We start from the raw sequence: 21588 nt of genomic DNA, 5'->3' as shown, positions 1-21588 counted from the left end.
ACATCTCTTTGACCAAGCAATAATTATATGATCCCTTTCCCCCAACTGAGGGCAGGCAATTACAAATGGATCATTATTGAGTTTTTCTCTCCTGCTGCTCTCATCAGCTGTTCCACATGAAACAACCGAGAGTTAAAAGTTAATCTAGAATAACTTCATAAGACTGGATGCCAATAAAATCCATACCTGTGCACTCAAAAAAAGTGTTTCTTTCTTAAGTTTCACTCTATCTGCTCCCTTTTATCAAATTAAATAAGTCCATCTCAGTACATCCACTACAGTTGAAAAGTCTGCAGTCAATGTGGTGAAACTTACCAAGTCCTTCAAGCAGTTATGTGGCAGCCATGGGGTACTCATGCTGGATTAACAATATATTTTCCTGACCTTCACTTTTCCAATCAAAGAACCAATTTCTTTTCTCACAAACAGCATTCTTTTATCAATAAATCCCATAAAATAATGGCTGAATGAATTAATACTACTAAGAAGCAGCAACTACTTTACAATCAATCAAATCAAGCCCTGTCATTAAGAGGCTATTCACAATGGTATTGAGTAATAGTCATCATCATAATTATTATCATCAAAATACAAGCCTCACTAAGCTTTGATGAGGACAACTGATACAAGGCTGTTGGTAATTTGGTGAGTAAACTAATCCAATAAGTTCTTTAAAATTCAGTGTCAGTGTCACCTCAGGTCTCCAGCAGCATGATCAGATTTGAAAAGACAAAGCTTTACAGTTATGTTATAATGGAGTCTATCTTACCTCGTTGATGAGGAACTGCAGTTGAAGAACAGCCGCTCCACTCTCATGTTGACAGAAGCAGTCAACCCCTGGTCGTCCCAGTCTTATGGCATCACAGAGTCAAGGAAGTGTGCACTATGGGAGTGCTATAGATATGTCAACACAACAGTCAAAAAAAGTAAATAGTTTTGTGGCAGTCATTGAAACAACATCTCATCAAGTTCATCAACTTACCATAGCACCTTTGACATAAAAATGGTGTCACTTTATTTTATGAGAATGTATGTGTACGTCCTGTGTACAACAGCAGAAACAGCATAAAGCACTGGAGCAGTTTTTGCCATTGATCTGGTATAAACAGACAGGCACATCATAAACAATGACTGCCTTTGAAAAGAAGGTCTGTGCTGTTCAGTGACGACTGACAGACCTCCTACTGTGCTTTTCCGGCCCACTATTGGGCAGTCGAGGTCACAGTAAAACATCCACACAACCACAGCTGAGCAGCAGGGTGTGTCAGTTCTTCAACAGTGCCATATTATCTATCTCACAGAAATAGACATGTTTTACATTTGAAATCATTACATTATCACTAAATAGGAACATTTCTCAGCATTATAGCAGTACCCAAACTACAGCGTCCAAAGTGAGCATGATTTGAATCTACAAATCTGTTTAAACCAAAACATTTTTTGGTAGATTTGCCTGGTAACACTGTGAATAAACAAGCCAAATAATGGTAAGAGCTATGCAAAGATGCAACAACTGGCCAGATAATATCTGTGTATTCTTTAAGGGGCAGACTCTTCAGCTTAGAAATTAGAGCTAGAAAAAAACTTAATAAGTAAATTTGCCCTGACAAATAATACAATACAGTATCTTAGATATGTAACAACATGTAAAATTATCTATACATAATACTACGGCTATACATCTGGTTTGTGAGTACACATCACAAATCAGTGATGTGAGTATCACATCACAGCACTGTCTAAGGAAGAATTTTCACAAAAAATAAATAAATAAACCTGTGACCACATGTGCTACCTTTTTCTTCTAATTTTCCCTTCTGTATTCACACATTTTACCCATTATTAAATCAACTGTGATGACTGAATGTTTACAGGAATAGCAACAGCAAAAATATCTATTTGTTTTGTTTACTAAGCTGGTCACCAGAGGAAACAAAATCCGCAAGAACACTCTGCAATACAGGTGAAACTCAGCAGGAAGAGGGACATGACATAGCATGAAAACGCTGCCATTTGGATCTGGTAGAGGAAGAGTTTTTTTTTCTTTTTTTACCACTACACATTGTTCAGAATCCACTCTTGCCAATGTTGCTTGAAATACAGCACAGAACCACATATGTGCACTTCTACAATAAGCAAAACGACTGATTGAGTCCGGCAATCAATTAGCATTTATTTAATGGTTTTCATGCATCTTTTTGTGTGCAATCTTCAACCATCTGATCTAACCATTTCAATCATGACATTATGGTTGTATAAACTAATAACAGGTATTCACTGTACCATCTTCTAAGAATCAAAGACATGAAAATAGGGGTTTAAATATTAAATAGGTTTAATATTTAATAGGAAAAATAATAAACTACTGGGCCTTTAATAAACTACTTGACAGGGTTATTATTATAAACTTAATTTAATTAGAAAATAAATAGAAATAAATGATGAACGCACACAAAGCTTGAATTTCAAACATAAACTGAATGTTGCACATAGAGCAGTAAGTGAACTTAATAAAAAATTCAATAGATCAATGGCATGAAGAGTGAGCACATCTCTTTTCAGTTTCAAAATGTACTCAAAGCAACAGGGCAGAAATGTCCAGACTGTCTTCCTGGACTTACTTATTAGCACTGCAGCAGCAGAATCACCCTACACTGTGACATGGTAAGTATCTGATCTCAGATGCACTGGAGAGGAAAACCTCAGACAACTGACAGTTCAAAACTCTCTTGGCTGTAGGCAAAGGTTTCGGTTTGTGGAATAAAATATTTGGGAGATAAAGAAGTATGCCACAATTTTTTCTGGCTGTACTTTTACACACTCAGGACCTATTCTAGACATACTGCTTGAGTCTACATTGCATGGTGTCCAGTAAAACCTGCATTTCTATGTCCGCACACCAAATGCAGAACTTACTAAGCCTCACATAACTACATAGATACAGTATAAAACACCACACACACATACACATATATATATATAATGTACTGTATGAGGATCTTTTTGCAGGTTTCCTTTTAGCCTTTCAAATGGGAAGGGCAGGGAAGGAGTGACAGGAAATTTGTGGAGAGAGGTGAACAAGTAGTGAAGAGCTCAGGATTGGTGGTGTAAGGGCATAACTGTTGCCTGAGCCATGTAAAGAGAATGCTGCAGTGTTTCTCTCAAAATTCTGACAATCAGAAAGGCTGCTTCCTGTCTCTATTTGGAGCTTACATCCTTCGTGTACTGTATGTGCTGAAGCGCGTGAGTACTGCATGGCTGCAGTTCAGCCAAGGATGACCAAAATGATAGTTAAAGCACAGATGCAAGCACACGCTGCCATTTGGTCACCACAAATATGTTATGTATTTCTATCATTTGTTACTATACAAATACATTAATATTTTGTCTACTATGAAGGGAAAAAAAATTGGTCATTAAAAAACATTGGTAAACCTCATTCATATTTAAGCTGTACTATAGTAAAACACACACAACTGTTAAAATTAAATCAGTTGTCTGAGAACATTCTGATACATTTTAACATGAATTGATGTGTTTATTTCAGGCTAACCCTTTCCCGATTCCTAGTCCCATATAATTCCGGCAAGCTTTAAAAAGAGCACAACATCAAATATGAATTCCACAAATGTCTTCTCTCCATCCGTCATGCCCTTTTCACTGCCTTTCATAAAAATAATCTCAACTACATCTACGAGGAAAACAAAATTAAAAAATAAATAAATAAAAAAAAACGCATCCATGTTGATCCATCAAACTAAAGTAAATCATGAACAAAGTCTATTACTGCTTTGAATACCTAAAACTCAATACAAAATACACCGAGTCAATACAATATTCACAGAGGCAGATGCTTGTGAGTTCGTTACAAAGTGCGCAAGAGGCTTGTTTCATGTGACACAAGATTACACATGTGTTATTCTTGGGATACCATACAACAATTATTCTGCAACAATTGCATGAAAATACCACACATAGGACATTGAATATGTGCTGCCCTCTAAAGTGGCAGCTGTATGATGTAGAACAAAGTACTCAATGACAATTTCAACAGGAATTGGAGGAGCTGACGCATGCGTGTTTGACTCAAGGACTGACATGAAAAGGAATTGTTCGTGATTGACTTCAATCATCTCTCTGCCACGCTGCATCATTGTCTCCCTGACAGTCGAGTCTTTGTACACAACACATTCAAATTCACATCACACTTGGAATCACATGAAAACACATAAGAGGCTGTCACAACACAAGGCTGACATAAAGGTGAAATCGCCTACATCCATACAGGAGACAAACTTTCTGCTGGCTCCAGCTGACAAAAAAAATGTCTTTAAGAGATCACCAGACCATCATACTGTGCTTAATGATTTCTGCTAGGAAAACCAATAAGTAAGTCAATAGTAAGCCAATAAGTCTGACATGAGCAGCTGATCTATGAAAACCAGCCCTAATCCTGTGAGGCATCTTGATAGGATTGGACAGTGAAATCCGCATCTCTGGGGTGTTTATTCAAAAATAACTCTCATCACAAAGCGGCTGTGTTACACTCAAACTCACACACACACACCAGAATTCTGTATATGTAAGAAGGAACAAATTAATTGTAAGAAGAAACAAATTCACTGTCAGAAGAAATGCTCATTAACTCGATATGAAATTAAACTTGTCATGCCCAGTCCTGTGGCTCAAATAGCTTGCCCCATTTTTATTCTTTTTACTTCTTTGTATGTATCACTTAATTAAGGACACGGGCTAAGAAACATCCTGACTAAAACTGTGGTTCTTTTTTATGCCTCAATGCTAAAGCTATAACCTCTGTTACACTATGCAGTTTAACTAACAACTCTTATGCGAAACAACTAGCTTCAAGTTTTGGTGTTTATAGTAGAGGATGTAATATAAATATATATATATTTTTTTTTTCTTTTTTTCTTTTTTTTTTTTCTGTACGTTCACCTTTTATGTGCTTTTCCACTTTATGGTTATAAGCTTAAGTAAAAAGCAAAACCAGGGCTCAAGTGGGTTCGAGATGCATTAACCATAAATTATAGTCACATTAAGTGCTGCAAACATTATAACTTGATAAGCCACCAAGGAAACAAGGCACATGCCTTCATCAATATGGTGTAAGGGAATAGGGTCATTGTTGTCATTTCTAACAGCTTTAGGGAAGCACTTGTACAGTTTCGTTGCTCAAAGGGCAACAAAAACATTGTTTTTAATTCTAACCAATCGGATAAACAATCAAATTTGTTTCATAACCAACTCCAGAGTGGCACACAGTAGGTTTCAGTCAATAACATGCATTTATCTTAGCAGGAAAGGCAATCCTCATACCAAGTCCAAAATGTATGTTTGTTTTGCAGTGACAATAAGGAAAGCAAACACAGGAAGGGATTGGGAGGAGGATATTTTTAATTGCAACACACCATGATTGACAAAAAAAAATTGTCCTCGACATAATTACTTATGTAAGCATACAAACCAGCATAAATACAGCAAGCAAGAGCCAGCTATGGTAGAATCAACATAAAAAAGGTCTTATCTACATGACGTTTGAGGAACACAGAGCTCAGCACACAGGTCACATTTAATTCCAGTCAGATATAATTGGCCAAATATGAATACAAAGAATTGGACAACGGTGAAAGTAATTCATAAGACCCTTAAAGCGTCTGCCTTTCTTTGTCCTCTACATCTTGTGAATCCTTTCAGAGGCTCTTGCTATGTTCTTACTCTATCCTCTGGAGAATTTTAACTTGTCTGACTCCATCACTGTCCTCAGTATGTGGTTAAATTTAAACAATCATTGAATATGACACACTGCACTGTGGTTAAGGCAACAAGCTAGTGTAGCCTACAAACCACGTGCATCAATGTCTGCTACTGTGAGAACGTGAGTTATTCTGACAGTCTACACAAATAAAATGGCACATGGTACACTGACCACTTGTAAATAAGCAGAAATTTCCAGGCTAATGTTAGCCAGCCTGGACTGCTCTCTCACAATTTCAGACTTCAGTAAACCAAACCAAACTTTCATCTGAGATCCTGTTACATTCAAACACATTAATAAAACTTCTGTATGAATCGATAAAGTATGTTGGTCAATTGCCCAGTTCAATAGCATACTGCACTTTGATTTTTGTAGAAGTCAAACTTTGATAAATATGCCTGTATGCTGCCAGAGCTCAGCCAAGACTGGTTACTGACTCTGTCCACGACAACCATAAATAGACAAACATGCTATTAGTGATGTGAAAGTGAATGTTTAAAAACAAAACTGAACAAAACAAAAAAAGTATCAACACCTTCTTTATGCAATATTCCATTTCTGTGGTAGCACTGACTGCATCAGATTGACTATCACCATCATGGCAGTGACGAAGATAGTAGACAGACAAACAGACAGAATTTAAGACCAACGATGCTCTTTTTTTTTTTTTTTTTTTTGACTGACCCATGTAGCCAGTGTATAATCTGCCATGTTTGGCTTCTTCTAGTGCTGACAGCTGAATAACAGACTGTGACAGACCTCTCTGCAGTCACCTGGTATTTTTATCCTGTTCTGTCAACCATGCAGCTTCTTTTTAAAAAGTAAGTGGATGGAAGATTTGACACAGGAAACAGCCTTAAATTCCTTTGCTTATAGCATCCAAAACAATGGGGATAGTTCAGGGTAAAAACAGCCAAAAGACGACATTAACCCATGTATATTTAGCAGTAACACCTTGAAAATTGTTATGTCACGAATTAAGAAGAATTGGATTGTTATGTTACTGGCCAAACCACAACTGGGGGGTGGAAGCGTTGATAACCACACTGAATAGTACATTGTCAACGCAGACAGTCCGAATGAATCTAAAAAGTTCAGTTCAAGATACTAACAGCCGTTAGACGCATAAATCAGCATTCACCTATGCTTTCATTTTGGCGTCCTAGATGTCTCCATCCCCGGTTTCAAAAAACAAGCACACAGTAAACTTGATTCATTTCCACTTAAAAACTCAAAGAGCTGTAGTTGTTTTAAGTTATGGTTGGTGACACTTACCACATCCAGTAACCCCTGGAGGAGCAGTCCTGCTCGGTCCGTCCCGGTCCTTTCAGTCCGCAGTCGCTGCTCGCTGACGCAGGAAGCTAACTTAGCTAGCATTTGGCTAATTGTTACATAAAGTAGCTAACAGGCAAACGAGTCCGTCGCACTTCGAAGTAAAAAGTAAAAGCTCACCAACAAAATACAGCAAAAAAAAGAGTGCATCGACTCGACTGCACAAATTTACTCAAATTCACAACAGGATCCCCACAAAACCAGGGAAAATGAAGCGTCGCCATCGTCCCGATGCGATACCATTTTAACCTATTTAAGCTGACGTCTGTATTCACACATCACACTCTCTTACAAAAAACTATGTTATGCTTACATCTGTGAGTAACGCAGTAAAACTAATATAATTTACGGAAAAAAAACATTGAACTGTTTAATTACATTTAAATGAGGTTATTTAGATGTGCGTCACAACAGCCCGAACTCTTTGCACAGAAAAAGCTGGTAGAGCAATAAACACGAAACAAAACTGATTTCAAATTCGAAACCACTTTGTTGGCTTGTTGGTGTGCCACATCTCATTTTTACCGACATGTGATCACTTTTGCTCCGCTTCCGTTACACTGTCTTTGTTATCATCAGTGGAAGGAGCAAACTGTCGTTCTAGGTGTGTGTGTTTTTTGTTTTTGTTTTTGTTTTTTTTGGTGGCAAAATCCAGCAAACATGAATTATTCAGAGATTGTGATTGTAGGAGGCAACTCCAAACTATTTTGTTTGAGCACTGTTGACTTTTTTTAGGAGTCATTTTATTTCAAAAGAAACGCTGATGTACAGAATACACTGTTCAGACTTTTTTTTTTTCACATTTTGCTCTGTTGCAGCTTTATCTTTTTTTTTTCTTTCGTCAGTAAACTAGGCCTTGAAAACTGAAACACTGCATGTCACTTTAAAACTAAACAAACAAAAAAAAGTCACAAAGAGAAAGGAACTATCTGAAACAGGAATGTGTACAGATATGAGTATACAACAAAAAACATTTTGCTGCATCCAAGAGCGCAATGGCCTCTGTGGTTCTAAACTTAGCAATCAGGGTCTTGGCGACACATCATTTATGGCATGTTCACCATCATATCACATCTGTGAGGCTTCTGGGCAGCATATGGATGAAACATACTTAATCCTTGTAAAGGTTTAAGAAAAGTAATTCCACGTTTGGGGATTAACTCCTGGCACGTTAAAATTCCACACTTCATCTTAGTTGTTTATTTTTGTCAAGACTCAAAATTTCTCTGTCAGCCTCATGAGCCAGGTTCAATGTTAATACAGAATATTAAGCTTTGTTGAATTCAGTTCAGATACAGTTGTTCTGCAAGCAATTTTTTTCTTTATATACGGTCACCAGCATTAAGACTAAATGTTATACAACAATGATGATATTTTTCAGCATTCACATCAACAATAATAAAGCACCCAATATTTCTGTGTTTTGTGCCTTTAAGCAGAGCTGTGTGCTGTGAGATTGGAATTTCTTTTTATAAAGAGTAATCATACATTTTTATACAATGTTGTGAGCTGATACATTTTGAAGTGACAATGCAGCTGAGCTCTTTACCAGCACCCCCCTGAACCCCATGCACATCTGTCACCGCACACACAAAAGACTTTGCCCACCATGGAAGAACTTGCTGCTATTGCAGGGGACGTAACTGCTTTGTTAAATTCTCAAATGTTGCCACTGCTCATCTGACCTCAGTTTTTATGTACAAATAATATTGTACATATGATATGGACAAATTGCACATTCCATTTTCACTTTACATAGCTTGTTTATATTTCAAAATGACAATATTTCTGGCTGCTTTGTATGTTATGTTATTGTACAGTGGATTTTTAATTTTTAACTTTGTATATTTAATTTATTTTGTACTATTTGCTCTTTTTAAATATTAGTTTTTTGCTTTTGTTTTATTTGTTCTTCTATCTTCTGCACTTTTTTGAGGGGGGGGTTATGTTATGACAAAAAACTAAACCTGAACTGAAAGGAACTGAACCTGCAACCTTCTTGTTGCAGGGCAACACCGCTGATGGCTATGATGCTGTGCTGCCCCACTTTTAACCAAAGAAATACAATTTACAATCTATTTGGCCATTACAGACTATTTAATGTTCATTAAGCTCCAGCAGCACTAATGACTATAAGAGACTGAATTCTTTTTCAAAGATGTCTTCAAGACAATACTGAAAAGGACTGTCCCCAAAATGATATATATTATCGGTCCTTCAGGAGTATTATTTTTTACTTTCTTTCTACACTGCAGTTATGGCCACTTGTTTTTCATACATAAATTCTGGAATCCAGATTTGAATTATGTCTGCAAGATAGAAGCCTAAAGGAAATTCAGACTTAAAAATTCTACAGAAATCCAGCATAATAGATCCTAGAGACATGTTTTTCCACACGCAGCAGTTATGATAAATGGGCTGGATTATCATTCAAAGTGCTGACATATAAATTCAATGCTGACTACCACCATGGAATCGCTCCAAATTACACCACTGTGGTTTTCTCTTAAATTGCTCCCAATGCGAGAATTTGTTTCTTGGTGTAACTGACCTGCTATCCACTCATCCTCTTTATTACCCCTAGTCACACAGTAAAATCTTTCATCCTGTTCAAATCACCGCTGAGCTTATCCTGCCTCCATCACTCCAAGCATGTCTAAGTGTATGAGAGCATGGAAATGAGGGTTGGGGTTGTGTGGTGTAATAACTGTATGTTTAATAATGCTGGTGGAGGAATGGGTAAATAGCTGGGTAATTTAGATTTGGGTATACACAACAGATATCTGCCACATTCCACAAACACTCAAAAATGTGCATATTGTCCAACTTTTTAATTCTTAAAATGTATTTTTAATTGCAGTGATTATCAGATAAAGAAAACAATATTACTGTAATAGTGTCTGACTGAGCATGTAAACATCTTGTGTGAGGTATTATTTCTTTCTTATTATACTGTACTTATGCAGGTTATTACATTGCAAATTAACATCTCATAACATAACAATAATTTAGTTGTAATAATTGTCTTACAGTATATGTTAGTGATGACAGCTATGCACTATATCCTCTGGCTGTCACAAACTTACCAGAGAGTGAAAGAAAAGATGGTTGTTATCACTGAGGAGGAGCAGCTGGTACTCTCTGCTGACATTGCCTGTGCCATTTAAGTGCCCTTGAGTCATCTTTTGATGTCTACTGAAATGGATCTTTAATTCATTCACCATTACCAGAAACAAAGACAGCAAAGATATTCATCTGAGGAAGAAAGCAGGACACTGCACCACTTTCACCAAATCCAGGTTTGTGCTTGGATTTTATGTGAATTATAGTCCCGCTCCCCCACTTCCTGGTTTTAGCTCAGCCTACAAATGACATTCACAGAGAACAAGTATGTCGCTTTGTTACTGTTACTGATGTCAACATTAATTTGAGGTTTCTAGCCTTTAACTTCCTGGATGATTGCCTTGAAAACACATACTTAATTAACACAAAAATATCAAATCAATGTAATTTCTATAAACATCTAATATGTGTAATAATGCCATTGGTGTGGTCTTGCGTGGGCCACTGTTTAAAATCACTGTCACAAATTATTATTGTGCATAAGCAATTACACACATGTGCCCAGGGGTGAGCACCATTTGTGTACACTTGGCTGCATCTCAGTGAGTAATTAACCCCCAGATAACCTGCTTTGAGGAAATAAAAACTGGTGTTCCAGGAGCTGGAAACATGTCTGTTGTACAGAGATTTTTACAGGTCAAAGAGTAAATAGTGAAAATGAGTCAGGATATATTCAGTGCATAAAGTTCTTGTTAGTACGATTCTCTGAAGAGGCTTTTGTGTGCCTATGTTCGTAATCTGTGTTGAGCACATACTTTAAAAAATGAATTAGTTATGGTTACTAGTAATTGCTCTCAAAAACTACACCATTATAAAAGTAAATTACTAGCCAAAGTAACCATTGTGTTACAATATATTTTCTAAACTATTTCGATTTTGTTCCCTTAAATGGAACTTTAAATTCAACAATTTATTTAATTATTTATTGTAAAAAGTGGACATTATATATATTTTGAAATTAATGAAGTGGACACGTAATACAATAAATAATAACAAAAAACACTGAAAGGTCTGCACTTTCAGTTTGTAAACACTACCTCTCAATTGTCTCAACTCACCATTGCTGCATCAGTCATGGTCATTTGTGTGTGTATGTATGTGCAAGTTTGTGTAAATTAGAAAGTCAAATTTCTTTATAACCTTTATAAGATACAGTCTTCTATGCAGGAATTTACCAAATCAAGTTATTGTACCAAGGGCCATTGAGTGTGAACATTCAGTGTTGGCATGACATCACAATACAAGTAAATGTTTATGATTCAAACCCTCGTTTTTCATTTTAGACTTGGACTTCCAATTATTGTCATTTCTCAAATTACACAGCAGTGCATCTGGGGAAGGAAATTTCATTGCATTGGCTTCCAGAGTTGTAACAGGCAGTGTTGGGAAGTAAGGAAAATTACAGTATATACTGTATATATGAATGCAAGATGACAAAAATATGTACATGGAATACTGCACAGAGCAGAGTAGCATTTGAAAAGTAGTTACGTGAATTCAAAAACCAGCAATATTGTCCACGTAGTTTGTTATTTTATTCAAAATACATTCTTATTATTCATATTATTGTGTGTAATGGACTTCTGTTCCTAAAAATGTTCTTCTATGCTGTCACAAAATAAAAGGGGGATTCTTTTCCTTAGGCAATTACCTGCATTCAAAATGAAAACTTAAACTTGTCCTTTAAAAAATTTAAGTGAATTCACTGCTTGCTGAAAATATAATTGGAGACTATTAGCTTCTTAGCTAAATACCTTACTTACTAGCAAGATGTACAGTACAAACAAAGATTTAATGTGCTAATGTAGAATAAATGGTCAGATGGAGATCCACACCTGCTGAGCAGCTGAAAGACAGCAGCTGATAAAATGGAAAGCCTTCGGATAAATGTACAGTGTCAACGCAGTTAGACATTAGAGTGATGTCAGTGCGGATCAAATCACAGTGAAGAAGCAAATGAGGCCCCAGAATTGCTGTGTAGATGAATAATGTATCTGACACACGCACACGCACACACACAGGCTTATAATATACGTATAAATACACAACCCATTCTGATACAGAAAAAAGAGATTACATAAAATACAAATAAGCAGTTGTTTTTTTGAAAATCAGATGTATGTCTCAATTCAGCAGGTTCGACAAATTCTGATTAAGGTGATGGATATTCGCCTTAAAAAACTAAATCCACTTGGCTGTATTTGAGGCTATGCAATTCCTTCTTTGAGCCAAGAGAGTAATGAGCTAAAGGAGGGTTTATTGTAATGGCTCCAGATAATAAAATATGAAAATCGCAGACTTTTCATGCTTTTTCATGTATACAGCTTCTGTATCTAGCACAGATGATCACACATTACTCGCTGTCCTCAATTTGAACTCAATCTGAACAAAGCTAAGCCAAGGGGAAAAAAAAAAAAAATCAGCCTTTCAGACACAGGAAAGTGATATTTGCACAACAAGACTAAGAAAAACATGCATATACATGACATTTTAATAAAATCTGTGCTTGACACACCTGCATTGAGGTGTATGTTTCAGGTCTGTGAACTGACGGTCAGATCGCTTCATCAAATACCACAATAACGAGCCCAGAAAAGATTTCTGCTCCAAAGATTTAAGTGTGGCTGTAACCAAGTCTGCCACGTGCACTACCACCAAGAGTCACCATCTCATAGATTCAAGAAGCACACATACACGTAAAACAGACACAGTACCAGCAGCCAATAGAAACTCAAGATACTCAGTTGCTCTCTCTGGGTAACATGCAATTTGACAACGGGAGATATCGATTCAGCTGCCTGCAGGCTTTTTATAGAAGCCAGCACCATCATTATGACCCAGAACCCACCCCAGCCTGCTTCCTTGCCTGCCTCAATGCCTGGGTAGAGAAAGAGAAAAGGGGGTGACAGTGGGAGTAGGAGAAGGGAAGATAATGAAAAAAGTTAAATGAAAGGAAATGGAAGGAAGAATCGGGAGGTGGGGGACTGGGAAGAAGATGGTAATGGCAGACACTGTAGCAAACGAAGTTGAGAGAGAAAGGAAGTTGATAACAAAAGAGAAAAAGAAAATTGAGTTGTACTGAAACCGGAGGGTAAAAGACCATCACTCAAAAAAATAGAAAAGGAAAGGAAAAAGAAAGACAACTGAAACAGAAACATTTCTACAATTATATATGGAATATGTATACATTTTGGGTGAGCACTTATTACAATAATTTATTATTGTTACAAAATTATTACAAAAAGCTCAAGGATTTAAAAGCTAATGTTGGGTAACATCTCCATAATCACTTCTCTGCGTCAAAGCAGAAAATTAATGCATTTAATACCATTCAAAACACAGCTTAAGGGTTTCTTCCTCTCCTTTTGTGTTGAAAATGTAAATATATAAACATAATCCTTCTTGGAACATGGAGACTGAGATGAGCATGCAAATGTGAAGAGGAGTTATATATGTATGCTTAAGATGGCATTATCTATAGCGCTGTGATCCATATGTAGTATGTCCAGCTATAATTTAAATAGTCAACGTCTCCACAATCTTTGCTCATTGAAGCTGTGCAATTTTGCCTTATTAATACAGAAGGCTGCTATTTGGCGTAATTGAGTATTGCTTGGGGGTTTTCTTGTTGGTTTGTTTGTTTCTTCAGGTCAATCCAGGCTCTGTTTAAGAGATAGGATCGTACTTTATTTATCCCACATATGGAAAATTTCTCATTACTGCTGCCATTCTTGCTAGAGATAAACAAAATCATTAGGCTTTACTTTCTGCACAACATGGCAGTTTGCAATTCTGTTTGACAATTTCTTTGGAGGGAGGTATACAGTTATGACTGAGACCTCCCATGTCAAGATATTAAGCTTGTAAAAATTGGATTAGAATTCTAATGAGGACTGACAGCATGCACATTTCAATCATTGTCCCTGAATACTCATGATACAAATACATCCTCGCTCCTGCCTTGTGGTCTCTTATTGTCAGAAATCAAATTTTCCTGTGATTGGTTCACTGAGAAGCCAAGCATATTCGCTGCTCACTGATAATTGCGTTAGGTATCAAAACTCATCCGTTCTATAAGCCAGAATCTGCAGTGTTTCTGCACCTGTCAGGTCCTTGAACCGTGGTGCTGCTCCAGGACAAAACAGCAGAGAGAAAGCTGTCTATGGTACTCATCGCAGCTCATGCTGATGTTAATACTTCTCGCCAGGTGGAAGAGTGACTGAGCTTATCTAATCAGATGCCATTTTCATCTTTGCAATTATGTATATTAACTGTATTTGTCATGCCTCCATGAATTTTTGATGTTGCTTTCCTGTTGACGGTGCTGTCTTTTCTTCTTTAAATTGTGTACACATCCTGTCTGGTGTTGTTTATGTCTAGTTTTGACAAGCTATGAGAAATGTCTGTACACATAAACCTATTCAATGCCATTTTCCCTGTTAGACTGTTGCACTGTTGGTTATTGCTGCTTTGTTTGTTTGACCCTCAGTGCCTATAGAAAGATTCACATGTTGCATACCTAAATCAGCTGAAGAACGATGCCAGCCCTGTGAGGGGCAAATGGAACAGCTGTCAAAGGAAATTATGTACCAGTGGGAGGGGGACTGGGCTTGCAAACACAGAGAGGCACAATCATAACGGCATAAAGCATTTCTGTGTGGTGACATTTAGTGTTTTGTGGTGCTCATCAATTGTTTTTAAGTTAGACACCCAGTGAAGGGAAACAGTGCAAATTTATGCTGTGTGTTCCATCTTCATGTGAACTGTAAAGCAGCTTGAACAACGTGCCTTTCCGCAAAACTGTGATAGTCAATTTTCTGGAACAATGCATGTATAAAAAGTACATATACGGTACGACAGAACCCCGGTCTTTACAATCAAACCATACTGCAAAACAAACACAATCTTTGCCAGGTATTTACTGTACACATTTCCAATAGTGGCACATTATAACTTGGCTTGCGGGTTGGCGTTCGCTTAAGGCAGTCACCCAATCACTGCAGTCCTCCCACGCACACGTTGTCGACCAACCATGTGTAACAAGGTTATAATATGCTGTCTGTACTGCGCTCGCACATTGCTCTTGGAGCTACAGTCTCATGTGAAAGAAGGCATAAATGTTCTTCAAATTGCATCAAAAAGACTGAGGCCCATCAGGGATTTGCACAACCTGATAAAGCATCATTTGGAAAGATTCCTCTTTGTTCATCATCATGCAATTCATTCAGCCACACAGAGAAGAGGATACCATGATACCGCCGGAGACATCAAGACAATGTACTTTTTTTTTTGTAAATTTACACTAATAGATTGCCCAGCGCCAAAAAAAACGAAAAACCCTGAGTTGTCATTTTTACTGAAATTATACAGTTTATTTCCTTTTTTCAATATCCTTCTGCAAGACCAAAGTCATCTGCATTCTGCTATAATATTCAAACTTGTCTTTTGGTAGCTTGACTCCATCTTCTCTGTTTCACCATCCCCATTCTCTATACCCCCCCGCCCACTCTCTATATCTTTTAATTTGAAATGTAAATGGTGTGGTTTACAAATAGTGAGTCACAATGTGGGATGAGAAATCATCCCAACTCTGCAACACTGCCAAGAACCCATCTCTAGTTCCAACCTCTTTCTCTCCTCTGCTCCTTGCAGGTGTCCTGCGTTCACCAATGTGTTTACACATATCCACCTACACCGAACGCCTGCTTATGCTGGAGGCGTGCATCCTTTTCTAAAGAACCCAGTCGTAGGCACGCTAAAGCGCAGTTCATGTTCAGAGAGATTAGAGTGCTACTGTGTTGAGACATGATTCATTCACCCCAGAAACTACAAATCTCCACAACATTCCAAAGCAGAGACCACAATATCAAGAGATCAACTATCCCATTTAAATGGAAAGAAGCAGGGGAAACGGAAAGATTATTTGATGGAAATGGTGGCACAGAGATTGCACCGTCACTTATAGTTCACTGTGATACTACCGTTTAAACCAAAAGTCAACCAAAGCTGGTATATCATAAAGATTTCAGCCTTCTGCTTTCAAATTCCTCAGTATGATTTCAACATTAAGAGTTTGGAAAAATTTCTGTCTCATTTAAATTCTTATTTTACTATAAAACAAGTTTAGAAAGGCAGATTACTGAAATGATTACAAGTCTAATTACAATAATTATAATCACAGAGGATTATCACGCTAATGCAATCAGTCCACATCATATGAGTTTAGAAAAATGCCCATTTCCACAGAATGTATTTAGAATATTGTTCTACTTTTCAACCAATTCCACATCTCCCACACCATTTGCTGTTGTTTCCCATTACGTCCGCCACAGTTTCTTTTCTCCTTCTCCCACCTGACCCTGCAGTGTGCTCCTATCTGTCTCTGGGAATTTGCTTCTCTCTGATCTGCCCTTTTTTATCATTTGTCCTCATCTTTTAGCTGTTAGGAGAGTAGATAAAAGAGCCACCTATTTACCAAAGCACAGGACCCAAAAATATCAGCAGTTGGTTGAAAGGTTCACCTATCTACACTTTGCTCTGACACCTGACCAGCAAGAAAGGTGGTCTGGTGGAATGTCACGAACATCATTTGTTCACAAGACAGTACATATTGTATCTGTGTGTTTAGTATTGTATGAATCTGTTTCAAGAGGTGAGTATTAGTGAAAAATAAATAAATAAATAAATAAAATCACGGTTTGGATGGTATTTTAGATGCTTGTAAAACTTTTGTTTATATTTTCTAAAAGTCTTACTGTAATTTATTCATTTCTCCCACATCGTACGCCTACTGATGCAGGTTGGGAGATGTGGGTGAAGGTCAATAGTATAGTGCATTTGTACTGTGGGTGGTATCCACTGTGGTTTTCCAGAAGCCATGCTCATCATAACTGGCCACAAGTGAGCAATCCAATCCTTGAAAAAAATCCCTGAAAATTATGACCTACCTGTACTATTTCAATCTGAAATGTTACAAAATTAAATTTGACTGCCTCTTAGAATGATTCAACTTGCTTACAGTAAATACTGATATGATAACATGAAAAAATTTGGGTAGTTTTATGGCAGTGCCCTGTGTCCTGAATTTACTCTCAGTAAATAATGAAATGCAATAGAAAGTTATTAATAAGAGTTCTTTGAGATCCAATTTTCTCTTGTCCCCAAATGTGTTTATTTTTAATTATTTTCCATTGTCTCCTCCATCAATGGCCTTCACTACTGCATGTTGCTTCTCATCTTTCTGACAAAAGGTGATTTGGTCAAAAATATATAATTTTACAGCACCTGAAGTCATTTTGACCAGCTCTCACAAACAAACAGGCCTGTGATGAAGAAGGCAAACCAAAACAATGACGAATGTCCTTTTGTCTTCACATGCAGATTTGAAGACAAAATGCCTTGGGCAATAAGGTGAGGAATAAAATTAACAAGAGAGGCAGCTGGCATCAGTGGAGCCCTTTAGCTAGGGTTTGTTGTTTTGGTGAATTAATGAGATGTGATGTTCTCTGCACCTCTTGGCACTATGATGACTGCCAAAATGTTCCCTTGCTCATGAAGTACACCTTTTCTATTATCCTTATTATAACATTGACAGACAACAGTATTATATGTTTTGACAACAACCTTGAAAAACACACCAAAACGTGCTTTTCTGCTTTGGCTCATAGATTCATGTCTCTCCTTTGTCTTCTGTAAGACTTGTTACAGAGATGTACATATCAGATGGGTCCATAGCCTCATCATTGGTTTGTGAAGTTATTACAGTGCTTCAGTAAGGTTTGTGATTGTTGTGAGTCCTGAATTTCATTGTGATGTTAAATAAGAACATCAACTAATATCCAGTGGTCCCTTTCTTCCTATGCATGTATCAGATGGTTAAGTGGAGCTAGCCTGTCCATGAAGAACAACCTGTATCCCTTTAAGTATCCATAGCAACATTCCAAAGCTATATTCATTTCTCCTTTTGCGTAGTATTTCAAGGCCGACAAGCTTCTCACACAACACTGAACAATGCTTCTGGATGACTGCAACACATTGTGCCCCTGTAGAATCGTCAGTTCTCTCGTGGCAGCTAGTGTGACAAGTGAACAGTTATGTGATATGAGCTCTGTGCTATTGTATTTGGCTAATTGGTGGAAAACACCAACTACAACTGCGGATTTCTTTGATTTGTACTGCTTTGGATAAGAACATCATTTGTTTTCAAAACGGCTTTTAAAAGAAATAGCAGCAAGTTAAGGGAGTGAGTGTGTGCATATTTGCTGACTGGAATTCCTCTGCTTTCTCGTTTTCTGTCCAGTTTATTGTCCCATCAAATAAAAATAAAGCAAATAATAAATGCATAACTGGCTAAACATTTTATGTACTTTATCAAGAAAAAAGCCATACATTCCCTAAAACAACCACAACCACAACTATGTTTCTGGAAAAATCTGTGATTCAATCTCTGTTACTATAACTGTAACTGACACTTTACAGGTCGCTGCTTCTTCATTTACATTAAATGCATTCCAGAGTCCCATCAAAGCAAAAACTCTGTTACATTTGAAATAATGTAATGAACCTAGAATCAAACCAAATTCAAGAAGCCACACGTCTTGGAAAGACTCGTTATGTTCTCAGAAAAATGTATTGCAAGACTACAACAAAAATGTTAATACTTTTACATTACAATTGCACAGCCATGTTGGCTGCACATGGGAAGTTTTGCTCACTCACTAATCACTACTAAATTATTATAATTATATTATTATATTATTATTATTATAACTGTATTAGGTGTGTCATCTTTGGACAGGTTTAGGGCTTAACTATAGACCTATAACCTGTTTGGATCGCTAAAAAAAAGGAGCTTCCGCTTTTAGAAAAACTATTCTTAAATCGTGAGCTATTTTTGTACTTTTGTCTGTGAGTGTGTCAGAGTGCTAGACAATGTGTCATGTGAATTTCGAGGGCAGAACAACTGCACATGTGCTCCACTGAGTATCAACTGCACATGAACTGGAAAACAAATGCAAACCTGAAAATGGTATACAGCCTTGTTCAGCTCTTTAATTCATCCCTGAAAACAGCAGACAAAGCATCTTCTCCGCTCACATTGATGCCACCATTTTGATTTGTAATGCACGTGCATGGAATACATAGATGGATTTAAGTATAAAAAAAGTAAGTATAAATAAAAAAAATAGCTATTGGTGTTGTCCACAGTTTCACACATCTGCAAGGAAATGGTTCAAAGACTTTAAACATCATAAGTTAAGCCATATTTGCATGCAGTCTGGAGAAGTCTGACTGAAAATAGGTGTATGTCAGTGTATGGCTTCGCTCATAGTTTGGAAACAAGCAAGAAATTAAGCACTATGTTGGAAACACAGCTAGACACCAAATTTGCAACACTCAAGGGGTGTAGCATTGCAGTCTCTCCAAAAAATGTGTTAGATTACTCAAAACCATGAAAAATTCTTGGAACTACGGTTCCTATTACTTGTCGACTTTTCAATTCCACCGAAATGAAATACAGTCACAGATCCAAGAGACTAATTTTCCACTGTGTTGCAATGCAGTTTTCCATGTGACATGAGATCGAGATAAGAATGCAAAACAGTTCTTTGTCTCTTTCGTGCCACAGACAACAAAACAGAAATGTCCCTTTTTCTATCGTGCACTCCTCATGCTTTCACTGCCTCTGGTGAGATGTGGTTTTCACACACACGCCTCCATAGTCGCATGTAGTAAACATACAAAGCATCAGCCAACAAATCAAATCATAATTTAAAGGGACATTTTATCTGATGTGATCAAATACCTACAGATTGCATGCACCATTGCATTGGCAGCACTGCTAATGCGCATTCACAGAATGTCTTTGCACTCTGTGATAGCAGTACGACCACCATCCAGTTAGACCCTGGCTTCATTTGCATTGTTCCTGGCAAAACATATTGTCAAAGTGATACATTTTGATAGTAAGACCGAGAAGAAGAATCAAACTACACGAACATGGACATAAACTCACACTAATGAAGAAAATCTGAAGGCTTAGTGATTAAATAGCATGATAACAACACAGTCCACAATATAGATGCCCTACACTAATTAAAACACAGGCTTAGGTTCATTTGGTGGGTAAATCTCAATGGAGAATGAAACTCTGCAAGTTGCCTCACATTTAATGTGCTTGTCAGATGGACGAAGTGTACAAAGCAGTGTAACTGTAGCTATGAATACCTTCAAAAAGACATGTCTGAGAAATGTACAGCATTATCCCCATATTTAATTATTAGCATCCGTCATTCTGCCTGTGAGCGCAGCTGTTCGGAACAGATACAAGCACTTGTCTTCTGACACAGCCAAGGTTGGGTTACCTAAATTAGCCTAGCGAGAGAAGAGATGGATGTGTGGTTATTTAGCACCAGTGCGATGCTGGTCACACTTGAACCATTGGTCTGGCGTGACTGATAAAGCGTCTCAGGCTAATGAGAGAGTGAACAGGGATTACTGATCTGATGTTAATCACTTGAAAGTGGAATGTCTTCATACAGCATAGCAACTGTAAAAATGCCACTTTGTCAGCACAGAGCTGCTCTTTGTGTTCTTAGCACTGTTTGCCTTCAGGAGAACGCATTCTCCGTCCCCCTCAATCTCCCTCTCACTTTGTATTTTCTACCCACTCAAAGCCCCCACACAATTTGGTTTGATAGTAAAGGTTCAAATGTTTGTAAAGGTACATCAGTCTATACAAGCACACTGATACATACAGAACTCCTTCTATCGTTCCTTTCACTTGCATCTCAAATTTGTCTCAGCCAGAGGGTACAGCGCAGTCAATAACGTGCTACTGAAGTCAGAGGCACTGTGCGTGTTATTTCTGCCATAACATCAGAAGGTTCGGTCTGTTTGTGTGCTGGTTTATGTGAGTGTACACAGCTTCATGAGCCAGAGGGCCGATGAGTAACACATCTCAGGAACACTGCTACTTTACTCAGAAACAGTTGTACTCTATTTACACAAGTCCTTACACATAAGAGTATTAGTGTAGTGCACAGTGACACATGTTTTAGAAGTTAGTCATAAGAGCAGACAAGTAAAAGTTAGGTAGGTGTGGCTAAAACAAAGCTTTTCTTTTATTTCACCAAAGAGATGAAATATCATCTTTCAACTAGAGGTCAGTGATTTTCTAACACTGACTCCTGTGCCTTCTGCCCTGTTTGTACTCCTAATTGTTTCAGGCTTTCTAACAAATGTATTAGACTGTACATTAATCAGATGAAAAGAAGGCCTTGCAACTGACCAGTGCAAACAAAGAGTGAAAAGAATAATTGTGCAGGTCTGTCTGTGTCAAAAGGGTAGTAAGCTGG

General features: G+C 37.5%; 1 protein-coding gene across 2 annotated transcripts in view; it reads right to left on the bottom strand.

Moving 5' to 3' along the window:
- Positions 1-21588, bottom strand: part of stxbp5l (syntaxin binding protein 5L) — a 97841-nt gene that overhangs the window by 56795 nt on the left and 19458 nt on the right. For both annotated transcript variants that reach the window (XM_029529959.1, XM_029529958.1), the window contains exon 3: positions 770-851. In XM_029529959.1, coding sequence (XP_029385819.1) covers positions 770-851 — 82 coding nt within the window. The remainder of the gene's footprint in view (positions 1-769; positions 852-21588) is intronic.

Source organism: Echeneis naucrates, chromosome 21 (assembly GCF_900963305.1).
Source record: "Echeneis naucrates chromosome 21, fEcheNa1.1, whole genome shotgun sequence".
NCBI lineage: Eukaryota > Metazoa > Chordata > Actinopteri > Carangiformes > Echeneidae > Echeneis > Echeneis naucrates.
Note: the sequence above shows the minus strand (reverse complement) of the source record. Positions and strands in the feature narration are given on the sequence as shown.